Here is a 17,216-nt window from a genome sequence, read left to right as displayed (position 1 = left end):
CCAGAGTTGTGCATTAGTGGGAAAACCAGTTACTCGAGTACAAAGAATCTTTGCTCGAGTAGGACTGTCAGACTTCTGGCTTCGCAACCAGGCCATCCGGTTTTGAAGGAGCAACCCTGATGCCCCTCTTTGTAAATAAGCTGGAACCAGCTTATCCTTTTATGATTTAAAAATAATCCAGTTTTTCAAAACTTAATTTTAGCATGATATTATGCAAGATATAATGCTAATGTATGTTTGAGAAAGGTGTGTACATTAACATTATTAGCATTATACCTTGCATAACATTGTGCTTTAGAAAGATATGTTGTTGCCGATACTTAATTGTCTTTGATATTATATAAGCAGTATTACTAATTTTAGGCATCTGATAGGCTGATCTTGTAGTTTAAATGTTAAAAGTTCAGATTTCTGTAAATACATTTTGTTATCGTTCTACGTTCTAGTCACAAAAATCTCGTTCCACAAAACATTCTAGTCATTGTGAAACGTGGGAACAAGAATTCGCATCTATTTGTAAAAGAGCAAAAGGAATTAATTTCACCTTTTGTATAATACGCTATTATGACATTAAGGTTCCAAATAAAGGGTCAGTATTAGAGGTATAAATGCAAATCAAAAGTTAAAAATAGCTCTGCTTTGAAGAGTTGGGAACATTTGTTCTTAGAAAAGTTTCTATTGAAAATGAAAACATATTGCCACACATCTGTATCAAGCATTTTTTTTATATGAGGCCACTATAGTTGCAGCAGCTATATATGCTCTTTTCAAACAGGTAAAGCTGCATGTACGATTTTGAAATTTCAAATAAGATTAAAGTAGGGAAAAACAAAGGGCAAACATTTGTGTGTAAAATGCTCTACATCTCATTCAATTAAGGTCCGTAGTCAGTCCATTCAGAATGACAATGTTTATTTTTCTGTTACGATGTATTAAAGATAACAATGTCCCTGTTCTGAAAAGAGCTCGAGACACGTTTCAAAGGGCTCACCAGAAGTTGAGTAGACATGGCCACTAAAAATTAGTTGTTTGACTTGGATTTCATTCCCAGTGAACGGGATGACAGCATAGGCAGAACTTATGATTCGTTATCATGGTTCTGCCTATGCGTAACAAGGAGAGCCAATGCCGTTTAGCTAGCCTTTCATGAATCACTCCTTCCTTTAGGCAAATGCCAAAATAAAATAAATTAATCAAAAAAGTGCTTCGTAAATGCAGCATCATAAAGAATGCTACAGGAGCTGTTTAAAATTACCTTCTTTGCTTATAGCAGATAATTTTTAACAGCTTCTATACAGTGAAAAGTTACAGTCGTTACTGTTTACAGCCCATGTATACAGTTAATACTGTTACTTTAATAACGCTGACCTGTTCGCAAGATAGTAGCGTAGCCTGTTGCCATAGCCATAGGCCTCAGTTCGAATCCCGGAGATCACACGAATATTTGCAAGTATGTAATTGTGTAGTGTCTTTGTTGCATAGGTACACTTAATCAGCTACCGAACTGGAAGTCCTTTTGTGGGACTGCTGGAAGTGAAAGAGTAGTGGGAGAACGTCGGATCCATCATCTGGGAGTTCTTCATTATAAAACTGGGGCAGACCCGGGTAAACTCGTACTCCTTATATACTGTTTAATGTTTTATACTCTAGAACAACGACATGTGCTACCTCTTGCCTCTAGGCCAAGACAAAATTCGAAGATCTGACCTAACTGAGGTTCACTTCAGCAGGAGTAATAACACCAATAGCCCTTTAACAAGATTAATGGCGATGGGTTCAGTTTAACGGCATATGTGACATCTTTTCTTCCAGGGTTTTCAGATCAGTAATGTTTTGAGTTCAACAGAAGGTGAAATATATTAAGAGCTATTGAATAGGCAAGGTAAAAAGTTGTACAGATCAGCAGGTGTAATAACAATGACCTTCCAATGACACACGTTCAGTGGTGATCAGATCAATTTAACGACGCCTGTGACAGAGCCTTTCATCCAGGCGTTTCAGTCCAGTAATGGTTTCGGCAGAACCGAAGATGTAATGTATTAGGAGCTATTTAATAGGTAAAATAAGTAGTTATTAAGTTTGATAGTAGCCACATGTAAGAGATTGCTGTGAGATTTAAGTTTCGAAAGGGCTACTGAGAACTCACTCATGCACTGTCGCTTCATGCACTGAATTAGAAAATAGTGATTAATCCTTAGGATGCGGCAGTCACCACACGCTATTTACATTTAGTACTTTAATTCCCGCTTTATTAAAATCACCCTTAATTCAAATGTACTTTCTCTAACAGAATTTTAAATAACCTAATAAGTCGAAAAATAATATAATAAAAATTTCGAATCTAAATTTAAATGTTAGGTATGTAAACAAATGTGTAGCACTATTTTTCTGCCCTCATGTAATTATTCTGAAGTAAGAATTTCAGTTAAATTTATAAAAATTAAATATTAATTTAATTTTAGAATTACTTCTATTATGCGAATACAATTAATTTCTGACTTTAACAGTGACTGGCGTTTCATATATGAAATGCTATTCTTTCGTTTCAGCTAGAGATTTCAACTTAAAAGATGCTGAATATATGCTAAGAAAGGTAAGAATTTTCTTATGTAATTGATTACATCGCATTATTTTTTTTTTAAATTGTGCTATCCAGAAAGTTCTGCGGTTTTTCAAATCAAAGGTCATTTTCTTCTAATTATTTTGGTAGTGCTGATAAGGAGTGATATTTATTGAAGATATTTAAATGTAGTCTTTCCTGTTCATGTTGCTTAATTCCTGCATGAACTGTTGAGTAATTGTTTTCCCAATATAGTGCTAGGAATGAAAAATCAGAAGTTCATCATCTTTATCACGAAAAAAAATTGAAAAAGTTCTTTTGTTTTAAAAAAAGGAAAATTCCCAGTAGGACATCTTGTAAAATTTGTGTTAATATTGACAAAGTTTATATTTGTTCTAGTACTGGCATTTACATGTGTGCTAATATTCAGAAAATGCTATTTCTGATGACAATTTGGAAGCATTTGAGATGCTTAAGCATAGAATATTTCAGCTTCGAAGAAGATACCGTTCTGGATTAATATCCATTATAAATAAGGACCAATTAAAAGAAACTATTGCTGAAAATCCACATTATACAGTTCAGAATGATCAGATAGTTTAAATATTCCAAAAATGCAATATATGATCATTTGAAGATTTTGTATGCGAACTACTATTATATATGGGTACCCAATATTTTACAGAGCAGAATATGCTTGCTCGAATTTTGGCAAGTGCTTCTTTGTTGAAAAAAATAAAAAAACTCATTTTTTATACGGTTTATTACCGGAGACAAGCAGTAGACGCTATACAATAATGTTACAAGAAAAGGATCATGGGGTAAGCCAGAAGAATCTGCTTTAGTACCATCGAGAATGGGTAGCATCCCAAAAAAGTACTGCTTTTTGGATGATGGGCCCTTAAAGGAATTGTAAACTGAGAACTGTTGACAAAAAATTTGGAAAAGTACTATTCCCAAATGACTGTTTTAAAAGCAGAAATTGAAGCAAAGCGCTCAAAACTGACCAGGTTTCGAGGTGCTATCATTCAGCATGGCAAAGCTCGATCTCATATTTCGATGAAGATCAAGATAACGTCAAGCTGGAAAGTTTTGTATCACTTTTCTATGTTTATTTGATCTTGCCCCTTGGATTTTTTATCTCTTCAGGTCACTTCAAAATTCTGAGAACGGACTGGAGTTTACTTCTTTGGAGAATATCAAACAGCACCTCGATAATTTCTTTGTAAATGAAAACCTTACGTTTTTAAGACGGGGAATTTTTTCAGCTTTCAGAGAGATGAGAGTAAGTCGTAGAACAAAATAGCGCTTATGTGCTTCAATGAAATTTGCTTATGCTTTTTTACTGCTTCATTTATATTTATAAAATCTGCAGAACTTTTCGGATGACCAAATAATTTAATATTACTTTCTAGATTTGATTTGATACGTCTGAACATTATTTTCGCCTTTATCAGTCTGAACACTTATTTTTGCCTTTATCAATCTGAAGTCATTTGTTCAATTTAAAATAAAATTAAACTACATTTAAAAGATAAATTGAAAATAGGCTAAGTCGAGATATTTATCAAACAATGCGCACGTTAGAGGAGATTAAATACAGTTTATGTTTATTTACTGACTTTCAGTTTTTATGCCTGCTGTGACGTGAAAGCAATTCGTTTGTGTGTTAGCGCTCTAATCTTCATCTGAAGAGAAATTTTGCACTTGAATCTCGAGGTGACGAATGTAAAACGTTGTTCTTAGAGTGAAACTTTAAGTCAATTTGTATGCCCTAATATTTAGAATACCTTAAAAATTAGAAATCTTAAATGCACCTCACATGTTTCCAAAGAAGAATTATTTGCTATCTTTCCCATACCATCAAATTCTAGAATATCTCTAAGATTTTAAATTTTTTTTGCTTAAATTATTTTTGTGATAAACACATTTTTACTGCATTCTAGAATATCTCTAAGATTTTTAATTTGTTTTGCTTAAATTATTTTTGTGATAAATACATTTTTCATTTAATAGATTTCATTTTTCAATGTAATCATAAGTTCTAAAATTTGCATCGCTTTTAAAGCGAAACTCAGTGGATGTTAATTAGAAATATGCTTGGGGAAAGAAAGTTCTCACTATGTATGTTGATCGTTTTATAATAGAATATTTAATTAATTTTGTGTTCGCCAGCGAAGTAGTAAATATTTTGTACAGTTAAAAGAAGAGCGCAAGGAGTACAGCGCAACTGTTTCTCAGTTGTAAGATTGATAGTGTTTTAATCTTTTATTAAAAATATACCTTCAGACTAGTGAAAAGCAACAACTCTTGGACATTTACTAAGCTTTCATGCGGAAAGATACAGGGGTTAAATTTTCAAGTATGTTGTAATTACTCGTGTCAGTTCTCCTACTTAAGGTTTTTAATAATAAATTGATTTATGAATATTTTTTATTGTTCCTTTCAGAATATAACCTGGAGGAAAACATATCAAGTAGATAATATACTAACAGACTACGTGCCGCCAAAGGTAATTACCTCCGTTTATTCCTTTCCTATGTTATATACAAACAAACATACTATCCATAGATAAAACGAGTTGAAAGCTGAGAATGATGACAAAAATTTAATGAAGGATATTCACAAGAAGAAGAAGCTCGCAGAGCTACATTAAAAGTCAAAAGGAAATGCTTAATAAGTATTTAGGTAATATTATTCTCATTGTTTTTTAATATTTTTCAGATAATATAGAAGTTATTTGTTCTATAAACGATAACAGAATCCTACATCGAAAAAACATACTGAAAATTCTAGCTGTTTTTAATATCATTTTGGTGATTTCTAAATTTGATATGCATTAAAAGAGTACTATCATTTTTCAGGAAGCAATTTTAATGAGCAAATCTGAATACTTAATTAAGAATTTGTTACTGATTTCAGTTTGTTACTGATCAGGAGTTTTTAACTTTTAATTTATCTAAATAAGATTTAGTAATAATAATAATTTTGCGTAGCGAGTATGCATTTACACATCCTGTATCTCTCGAGAAAATTTATGAAAATTTGAAATCCGTGCTCAAGAGTTTCAAACACTGTGATTACGATTTAATGATTTGACGAGAGATTAAATGCTGTGCACGGTACAGGCGATGACAATTCTTTGTTTTACTTATTACAGATAAGTCAGGCAAGAATTCATCTGAGCTGGTTTTTAAGAAAATCTCTTCCTTTGGTAGCAGAAACGTTTTATAGTAAGGACTTTGTAAGCGGGATACTAGTTATCCATCCTAATTTCATATAAAACTGTGCCTCATAAAATAATTGGTGAGGGCCTTGACAAAGGACGTCATTTACTACGATTTTTTACAAGTAATTTTGAAAAATTCCTCTTCCTATTGGAAGTACAATATTTTCATCAAACCAGGCATTCAGCATTAATGTTCGATAAGAACTTTGAACTTGTTATAATTGATATTGAAAACAAAATTTGGATTGCTCTACAGAAAGTTTTGTGGTAACAATGAAGATCTTAACTGCCTGAGCAGAGTTTAAGATAAAATTCATATGTTTATGCTGTTTAATAAGTATAGAACATCAGTTTCTAAATTCCCGCCTAGATGTTGTTTCTCGTAAAATAAGAATTTAAAAAAATGGAAAATGGTACTGGAGTTATCTAATACGATTTCAGGTTGTTATACTGCAAAATCCAAAGGCATCGCTTACGAGCAACAAATTGAGTTTGTGTATCGCAAGACAGTGCATGTTCTTCTAATGATTATTGTGAATTTCCTTACATAATGACAACTTTTTAGTGCAATATGTAAAAACATGTTTTCTATTTTTATGAACTATTTATAATGAAGCTTACTTAATATTTCCGTATAATGTCGTTTGATTTGGCTTTTCTTACGTTATTCAGGTCGGAAAATTTGTGTACTTTACTCAATCAGAAGTTAATATTAAATTGCAATAGAACAGATTTTCAGATCTTTTTCAGATTCAGCGGTTTCAACAATTAAACATTCAGTCAATTTCACAGATCCCTATAGTTATTAAAATGGCTTTTATGTATTTTAATTTTAGAAAAAGTCTTTAATCTCATTTGTTTTCAACTTGATGAGACAAAAGAATTTTAAGGAATTAAAGAAATTATATTATTTAGGATAACAAACAGACATTGTTTTAAGATGCTATCAAAAACATCTTTAAGTTGATCTGAAGTAAAAGAGTACATTTTTAGCATTCATGTATCTAATTACGCAAGTAACTTCAGTCCACGTGACTGTGATCTTATTACAAAATGTCGAGTAGATATCTCTCGAAAGGAATATAATTGCTCCTCGAACTTCGTTCTTTAAAATGTGATAAAATATAAAATTCATTCCAACATTCTGTATAGTTGGAATTTAAGGCTACAATTTACGTTTTCGGATCCAGTAACTGTTTGAATCCAGTTTATTCTTCGGTTGAGAATCTGAAACTCTTCAAGTCATAATACATGTATATGATTTTATTTTTAAAATAAAAATATTAAAAATGTTAGTATTTTACAAGCGGTTTACTGATTATACAAATAAATTTTTCTGCCAGGTCTTTGAAGTATCTGGCTTTTACAGCCGAATTGGTTATGATAAGGAGGGAAGCCCAGTGATTTATTCGCCGATTGGAACACTGGATGTCAAAGGTAATAATGAGTACAATTAAACTTTATTCCTAAATTTTAAATTATTATTATTATTATCATTATAACTATAGTTAGCAGATTAATTATATATTAGCATTTATTGGTTACCTGCATAATAATTGCACTATGCTTAGCATCACAGAAGTGCTATTAGGCTTTTAGTTTTAACTGGTATACGTTGTTGCACATAGTTATTAAAAGTTCGTTGTTGCACATAGGATATCATATCACTATAAGCACTAATTTTTACAACCGTTGGTTGCAGATATATACTTCCATTTACGAATATATTTTAAGTGAGGCAAAGCTTCATTTTTACGGATTTTTAAATAAAATGAAAAACTAACCTTGAATAAAATACCAAATATAATATTTTATACATGTATAGTACAGGAACATTTTGTACTCGTTATTAAAAAATGGACAAAAGTTTGACTCCTCTACGACAGGTATTGTTCAAGATATTTAATTTAAAGTTTTATCACACTTCACATCATTTTAAATTTCCATTTAGGGATCTAATAAATAAATATATTCTAATAAACAATAAATTCTAATAAATAAATTATAATAATTTGAAGTTAATTTTTCCTCTTAAATACCATTTAGTGGTAGCCTTTCGTGATGTATACTAGTATCTTTATTTAAGATTCTGCTACATGTGTCATTCCAAAGTGTTTTCACCCGAATAAATTTTCAAATTCTAAAAATACATTATTAGAATTCTTATTGAGCTTTACTACTTTAGAATCATTATTTGCTAATCGTAAAAATTCATTAAAATGCAACTATTTTTCAAGTATGATTAAAGCAAACAATATTATGAGTTGGATACATGCCACTGCTAAAGTCTACTGGAACACAAATTCTGTAAAATTCTAGTGAATAAAATCTCCATTTAAAATATCTGATGTGGACACCATATGAACTTGGTAATACCTATTAAATTATACACGTTTTCACTTGCATTTCATTTAAACTTATTTCCTCGAATTCCATTAGATATATATCTTTCATTCAATCAATTCAGCTCTGACATCGCCGCAAGGCAAAAATACACAAAACCTCAAAAAATATGTTCCTTAAAATTGTAAAATACAAATAAACATAAAACACCCAATACACTCAAAAACAGTTAAAAAATAATTTTTACAATTAAAATTAGAGTTTCTACATAAAAACAAGAAATTCGGTCAACGGGCAGGAAAACAGATTTTTCCCTGCACAAAACTGAAAGTTCACTTTTGGTTCCACCCGAAAAAATTACACTGAATTTGGCGCAGAACAAACTGATTTAATTTTCCTTTCTACTAATAGTTTCACATGTAAACAGATGGCAGCTTCGTTAGATTACCAGCATTTAAACGAATTTTAAATTGTTGATAATTCTGAAACTGTTCCTTCAGAATTAACTAAAGGCATAAAGACCTTTACCAGAACATAAGAATCACATAATTCAATCACTTTTAAAGGGGAAAATGCACAATTTACCAATATATAAGTATTAAAAAAACTGAGCTCACCGAGCAGGGTAACAGACAAGGTATATATATCTATATATTTATATACTTTTGGTGCTGCTAAGTGACGCTAAAAACGGAGATGCACAACTAAATATTATAGCAGTCCCACGTAAAACATTTCAACTTTCTGAAGCTCTCATTTTTGAGTTATGCTAGATACCTACACACGTACGTACAGACGTCACGAAAAAATCTCTCTGAATTCATTTTAAATCCATTTTGGAGAAAAGAGTCATTTATTCTGTTCGTACGTACAGATGTCGCTCAAAATCATTGTTTGAGTGAATTCAAGAGGGCTCAAAATGGATATTTTCTTTGAAACATGATGCCCAAAATTGTGCGCGAGTACAGTACTTCCTTTAATTGGTACAAGGAAGTAAAAAAATTATATGCATCAATATTTTTTAAAATGAATCTGCCTAAAAATGCTCGTTACATAATATCCTAATAACAGTAGCCTTTTTGTAACGATATTTTATTTTTATTCTACTAGAAATGAAAACATTTGGTTCTTCAATTTGTGTGCAGCTGTTGAGAATGATTCCCGATCTTAATATCAGATACCTTGGTCAAACTCTAGAGTATGGGAGTCAAATGTTTTAGTTTTGTTTTTTATAACGAGTGCAAAATGTTGCTAAACTATAAAGACCAGAGATACATGTAAAAAGTTAGATTTTGCATAATATTAATCTTTGAACACTTAAAAACATGAAAATATGATAATATGAAATTTTGCGTTGTTTAAAATATTTTTGCAATTGGACATATGTCTCGACCAACGGTTGTGAAAATAAAGACAAAGTATCTTTTGTGGAAGCGTCTTTAAAGAGATGCCAAGAAATAAGGTGAACGTACTGTAAAAACTGAAGATTCAATGTTGATAACAAGTAATGATGTTGCTATCACTTTATTTCAATCTTCACAGGTACTATGAATGCAGCAATAACGTCTTTTATTCACGAAAGGTGCTAAATATATCTGTGCTGCTAATTAAGAGACAGTATAGCTCATTCTCTTGAGCACATTTTGGAGGAGAGAGTAACTCTTCCTTAGTAATATTGTTGATAATGTTTGTAATTCTGTATTTGGATTCATAAAGCACGTTTAGATTATTTTGAAAAACTTTAAAATTTCTCCGTAAATAAATATATAACAGACACATGCATGATGAAGTGAACAGGACAGCCACCAATTTTTCTTTCTTTGTTGATATCGTTGAATATCCAGTGCTTTTGATGTAAAAATATCTCTGCCGTATGTGCCGTATGTCCTGCCTTGTTAAAATCATGGGTTCAGCGTCTCATATGTCAATTGCACAAATACTTTGAATATGTCGTTTATGTTACACTTCGAAATTATATCATTAATAAAGAAAATGAAATCAATGATTTTGGAAGTTAAATTATGCACAGCACGACCCTCGTTTCATATTCCAATAGATTAGATCAATATCTTCTGTTTTGGCTATTTATGTAATCTTAAGTTTGGTTCTTGCTTTGCCGATATTAAACATAGTATGATCTTGCGCAGCTACTCCCTACATTCATTGAAGTTTATTCCATTTTGCTTTATCGAACTATCTACAAAGCTCTCAAATTTATCGTTACTTTGGATTGTCTAAACTTCCTTCTAAAACTGTCCATAAATTGCAAAATGATAAAATAATCGAAGTATTTTTTTGAGAAAGCCTTCGCAAAACCTTTCAGTTTTAAGAAAAACTTTCTTCTACTTGAGATGTGTTTACAAGGGGGCAATCTCACACATATCCGGTTAAACAAATTTATTTTCTCGCGAAATTTCTTGATAATCTATTGTTATCGCTGTTGTGAAATTGTTAAAAGCTCATAAGCAAATAACTTTCAAATTATCTAAAAGATTTCAGCGATAAATAGCACCACACAAAGATCTCTTCTTTGTGCTATATTAATGGTATACTGAATAAGACACTACCTGTAATAACAGGTACTTTTGATGACGGATAATAGTTACAGAACTACGAAACAAATGTTTACATTAACTTATAGGCTTCTATCTACTTTTAGCTAAAATTTCCTATATATGGTGAAGTGCATTTTCTTAAAACTGAGCACACTTTTTAAATTGCTTGATTACATGTTTATTTCAATATTGATACAAAGTTATTTGTATTTCCATTTTGGACATTACATGTATGCTAATGTATTTTCAGGAATACTAGCATCAGCAAAACTGTCTGACATAATTCGATACAATGCACTACTAGTTGAACAAGATATTGTAACATTAAGGGCTCAAAGTGAAAAGGTAATTTCTGTCTGCTGCATATATCATTTATAAAATGTTACTTATGCGCAATCGTAGATGGACCCATAGCTGCTATGCAGGGAAATGAATCAATGTAGGTTTTCGTTCGGTTTTTGTCATGTGACACACTTAATAAATACAAAATTCATCTTTTTATATGAGTCATTTACAAAGAATGTTCCAGTTAGTTAATTGCTTCGTAATCTAATCAAGAAGATTTCTAGAAAGGGACAACCTGAAAAATATGTGGTAAGAATTACCGTGAATTTTTTTTTTTTTTAATCTCAATGGGTACTTACGGAAAATCCCGTCTACCACAAGAGACCGCGCAAATCGCGCCAAACAAAACAAACAAACAAAACAAAAAACAAACAAACAAAAAAAAAAAAAAAAAAAAAAAAAAAAACATTTGCTAAATACAAGGGAAAAAAACGTTCTGTTTTTATTTTTATTTCAAATTTATTATATTATTATTTATTTATATTTAATTTTTCATTAAAATTTTTCCTTATTTTTTGTTAAGGAGATATATTGTAAAAGCAATTACTTTCTCTGGGTTTTAATTTTCGCGAGCAAATGTAAATCTCGCGAAATACTTTTTTTTCGCCTCGAATAACAATAAAAAATCAGAAATTTTTCATGTGACAAATTTCGCGAAATTTTTAGTTCGTGTAATCACCGATATCTTCATTTTCGCGAAAATTACGGCCTAAGATTACACCAAACACAGCATGCTTGAAGAAAACTTCCACTTTTGGCGAAAAATCGCATAGTTTGGCGTTGTGGTGTAGTGTTAATGCTTCAACGGTGTGGTGTTGAATTCTAATGAAAACTCTAATGATGGAACACCGCATGAAAATTATATTGAACGCACAAAAAATGGCTACGTAAATCAACTAGAGAAAAACCTATATCTATTTAAACAAATTCAAATTCTCTACATTTTACGTGCGAGAGCAATACGTGGCTCTCGAGCCTGCGTTTGAAACAATGCCAACATTTTAATATTGTTTTTTTAAAACAATTAATTCAACTTAACAACTATTGAAAACGTATAAAAGTTAAAGAATGATAATATTCATCTTATGCTCTCGAGAAATCTTTGTCCATATTAATTTTCAAGTTTCTTCTTCCTTTATGCGACCTTATCACAACTTCTCCCCTCACAAAGGAACTTTTCCCAACGAGATAAAACATTTAATTCTACCAATTTTTGAAAATGAAACACACAATGCAAACAATTTTAAATCTGCACAAATATAATTCCAAAACACTACAAAAATTATTTTCACTAATTTTTACCTTACATTGTATCCACTAGTGATATTCAGTCACTAGACTAGGGCACGACTCAAGCCATCTGCATTACCGTGTAATTTGCCTGGCCTATGAACAATAATAATATGCCTGGCCTATGAACAATAATAATATGCCTGGCCTATGAACAATAATAATATGAACAATATAAGTTTTACTGCTGGAGACACAATTCCCAGCGAGTCAAACGAGAATTTGATCCCATGATTTTGTTTAAAAAAGTCAACGGGTTATGATCCGTCTGGATCTTGAATTTCGTCCGTCTAAGTAGTGATTTGGTTTCCTCAGTCCATAAATAATAGCCGCTAGTTCTCTTTCAATAGTGCGATAATTTCGCTCCGCTTTAGTAAATTTTTTGCTAAGATATAGTATAGGGTGTTCCTCCCCATCCTGAATTTGAGACAACACAATACCTGCATCATATAAGCTGGCATCTGTCCGCACAATAAATTCTTTAGAATAATCTGGTGCAAATAAAACCGGACTTTTTACTAGTTTGGTCTTCATTTTATTGAAAGCTTCGTCGCCCTTTTTTGTCCAAATCACTTTTCCTTTTTTGTTTTTCCCCTTCAAAGCGTGTATCAGAGGTATTGCAATACGTGCCAAGTCTTTTATGTACCTTGCATAGTAGTCCACAGTACCAAGCTCAAGCTTGGCCTCACTAGGCGACCTTTTCCCAGACCCTACTTCATGACCCAGAAATTTCACATGGTCTTGGGCGAATTTGTATTTCGAGGGCTTAACAGTCAATTTAGCCTCCTGAAGGCGACCTAAAACCACATCCAAATCCTTCATATGCTTGTTCCAAGTCGGCAAAAAGACTGCGATGTCGTCAATATACGGTAGAATAAAAATTGTCCAGCCCTCCTAAAAATTAAACGATCAATTTACAAAAATAGAAAGGCGCATTTAAAGGCCCAAACATCATCTTCTTCGGGATGAAAGATCCAAAATGCGTCACAAATGCGGCATATCTCTGTGCACGCTCTGTGAGTATAAGTTCCTTAAGACTTTCAAAATCTTGAACTTCCACTGAATCCAACCAATTCTCTAAATACACTCTGAATTCATACACTAAATACACTCATAATAACATTCCGTTTTTTCTAGAATGTTCTTCAAATTTTGTTTTTAGTGCCCAGTAACTAAGCTTGAATCTCTGCATGAGTAATTTCTTAACATCCTGATAATCATCCGATTTATCTGCCGGTTCTTTCACTATTAACTGGGCTACATTGTGAGGTAATAAAGGAATTAATTGCGAGACCCAATTAATCTCATTAACGTTCTCTTTTTGAGCTTGTTTCTCAAATAGCATAAAGAATAATGAAATATCTATATTACTCGGTTCAAAACGCGGTACTAGATCTTTCAAATTAACCTTTTTCCCTCTAGATTGTTCAACTGTCGAAACCGGGAAAGCTAGGCTATTAGTCTGAACCACATTCATCAGTTTTAACTTTTCCAATTCAAAAACTCGCTCCCGTTCCCGCTCTGCTCTTGCTCACGTTCCCGCTCTGCTCCCTCTTGTTCACTTTCCCGTTCTGTTCTCTCTTGTTCACGTTCCCGTTCTGCTCTCTCTTGTTCACGTTCACGCTCTACTCTCTCTTGTTCGGTTATTTCTTCTGCTTTTATCTGCTCAGCTGCAGCACAAATTCTTGCCGCGTATTCTTCCGCCGCTTCTTCTCCAAAGCCCTCTGCATTTAGAATAGCCTGCCTAATTTGTCTTACTCTATTTGCTTGAGACACATTTCTATCAAACTCCTCCGCTAACTCCAATAGCAGAGTTTTAGTAAATTTCCTCATAAACTCAACCATTATTAAAATTAAAGAAAAATAACCTACCCCAAAATACAATAACACAAAAACAACAGGTCTATCTCTCCAAAACTGAATAGTACCCTAATAGGTCTGAACACTAATTGCCTTACAACACTAAATGATAATACCTATGCCTACATACGAAACATATATCAAAAATGCTAGTGAAGTGGCAACCTTTTCCTGCTCTATTTAACTATATAAACTCTAACTCTGGGCTGATATAGAAACTAATTTTTTCTAAAGCATACCTTTACAATACTTCGTACAATTTAAACAGTTACTAAAACAATAGAACAAATAATTAAATTCCACTTAGCAAAAGTAATCACAAGACTAACTTTCAATAATCACCAGAAAACTTTTGATCCCCCAAAACAGAGCTATATCCAAAATAAACCTAGTCTCGAATAACTGGCATAACTTCTCCAAAATCACAAAAATGGTATTCACCAATTTGAAGACGCCTTCGATGACTCTCCTGGCACTAACTTGGATACTCCAACTCTTCTGGGAAATTTCACTATTTTGCGACACTAGATCACACTCCGGCATTCGCTTCTGATACACTGTCAGATGTCTGAAGAGGATTCACCACGCGAACTGTCCTTGCACGCAAAATTAGATCGTTCTTGTGCAGAGAAGAAAGCCTTGACTGCTCACATAAAGCTCCTTTACAATACTGCCTTTTCTAGAACTTCCATTCGACGATCCGGTACACTCACACGACGAGCTGTACGCAAAGCAACGCACGATGTTAATTGAAGTTCACAGGCGAAAAGACCGTTCCTAAATGTACTCTCAGGAAAAATCCCTAAATGCTGCCGCCAATTTTTAATATTTACTGCTGTGGTGTAGCGTTAATGCTTCAACGGTGTGGTGTTGAATTCCAATGAAAACTCTAATGATGGAAGACCGTATGAAAATTTTATTGAGGGCCTCAAAAAATGGCTACATAAATCAACAAGAGAAAAACCTATGTAACCTATTTAAACAAATTCAAATTCTCTACATTTTACGTGCGAGAGCCATACGTGGCTCTCGAGCCTGCGTTTGAAACAATGCCAACATTTTAATATTATTTTTAAAAGAATTAATTCAACTTAACAACTATTGAAACGTATGAAAGTTAAATAATAATAATATTCATCTTATGCTTTCGAGACCCATCCTTGTCCATTATTAATCTTTAGATTCTTCTTCTTTTATGCGACCGTATCACAGCGTCTTTTCTTTAATAGGCAAAATTGGTCGAAGGGATTTTCCATAAATACCTCATAATGCTATTTTTTTCATGTTTCATAATAAACATTTAAATTTTACATTATTTTATGAAAACGTATCACGTAACGAAAATTGTTGCACATCGGAAGCCTGTCTTATTATGATAATTTTATAAGTCTTAATAGGGTTCTATCGCCAACCAGTCATACAAGAAATATTTACTCTTGCAATCGTTTCAAAATACTTTATATTATATTGCTTATAATCCACCATACATGTATGCTTGTGATGAAACATCCTCATGCCTAGGTGTACTCAAGAAATTTGCATCAAGTATCGGTAAACATATTAAATAATATAAAGTGAATACAGGATTACTTAAAGTAATATATACAGGAAACAAAGTCGAGATGTAAACACTTCAGTGTCATTTTGTTTTAAATAATCCAGAACACTGCAGACGAATTCATGAACTAATAATTCAGTGTGGAAAAGAGAAATCCTGGACCCAGAAGTATTTGAAAATAAATTGTGCTACCTTCCGGATCCGATCATGGAATCTTAGTGTTGCTGGACGGAAGTTTTAACCATTACAGCACAAAGTAAATTCATTTTATGTCTTATACCCACCTGCAATTTAAAAGCGGATAGCTAAATTTAGTTCCCTAAAGAATTAACCAAGAGTTATTTAACAATAAACAGCAACCTCGAATGAATTTTCGATTTTTATATCCGTAAAATTAAACTAGTCTTGTAACGGGTATATTTACTGATACCTTCTCTTTTGATGCACTAGAGGACGCTACATTCTTAGCCAGCTAACGCCACTCCCATGATCCTCTGGGAGCACAGTATTAATGATGTAGTCGTAGCGATCAGTCAATGTTTTGTTTAGTGTAATTTTGTTTCTTTGTTATGTCCGTGTGTTTATTATGTTTTGTGAAAGTGGAGCTTAAAATCTAATTAAAATATATCTGCTCCTAAGATTGGGTATTTTCATTTGCTGCAATGTTTATCAATTGTCTCGTCACAACACAACGGGCATAGTCTCTTTTTTTTTTTTTTTCTTTACAACAAAAATTATTTTAACGCAATTTGAAAAACAGCATGATTTGTTTTAGAAAAGAACTTAGTTTTACCATTTAAAATCAATGTTAATTAAAGGCTGAATTTCACAATTCATTAAAGAACAGTAATGTTTCTTTTTCACTGTTTAATTTTTATGTAAAAGATAAATTCAAGCGAAAAAAGCAGAAAAATCCTGAAATATTACTAAATTTGTATTTGTATTATTTTATAAATTTACTATACTCTGTTTATTTTATATTTCTTTCGTAAGGTTAATCGCAGTTTTAAATATTAATTTAATTTTTATTATGTTTTTATTTGCTTTTAGTTAGGTAAACTTCTGACACAAATTACATACATTTATGACTTCGATAAAATATCATTTACCACTGCAACGAGTAAGAAGGGTAAGTTGTTCTTTATTAAATTCAGGCTGATAGTTTGTTTAAAGTAGCTTTTTAATTATATAAGATTTTCGCTTCTGTTCTCTTAAATTTTTTCCCTCGCTGTATTTTTAAAATACAGGAGTTAACACCAGTCTTACTGATTTTAATTCAAATTATTAATTTTTATTGAATAATTGTCATCTCTTTATGCATTTATAATCACCTTGACTTTTAAAACTGTTATACTTGCGATGCACAGAATAATAATGAAACTAATGCTGAACTATGCACATTGAACATGCAAAAAAAAAAAAAAAAAAAAAAAAATTTGGGGAGTCATTAGGATTTTTTGAAGAAGGAGACATGAA

General features: G+C 32.1%; 1 protein-coding gene across 2 annotated transcripts in view; it reads left to right on the top strand.

Moving 5' to 3' along the window:
- LOC118196693 (SEC14-like protein 2) overlaps window positions 1-17,216 on the top strand; it is a 105,136-nt gene that overhangs the window by 66,407 nt on the left and 21,513 nt on the right. For both annotated transcript variants that reach the window (XM_085810612.1, XM_085810613.1), the window contains 5 exons: window positions 2,550-2,593; window positions 5,010-5,072; window positions 7,133-7,226; window positions 10,938-11,032; window positions 16,791-16,869. In XM_085810612.1, coding sequence (XP_085666738.1) covers window positions 2,550-2,593; window positions 5,010-5,072; window positions 7,133-7,226; window positions 10,938-11,032; window positions 16,791-16,869 — 375 coding nt within the window. The remainder of the gene's footprint in view (window positions 1-2,549; window positions 2,594-5,009; window positions 5,073-7,132; window positions 7,227-10,937; window positions 11,033-16,790; window positions 16,870-17,216) is intronic.

This window comes from Stegodyphus dumicola, chromosome 2 (assembly GCF_044657685.1).
Source record: "Stegodyphus dumicola isolate Sdum_Otavi_A_Nest chromosome 2, ASM4465768v1".
NCBI classification, from domain to species: domain Eukaryota; kingdom Metazoa; phylum Arthropoda; class Arachnida; order Araneae; family Eresidae; genus Stegodyphus; species Stegodyphus dumicola.
This window is presented reverse-complemented; position numbering and strand designations above follow the sequence as displayed.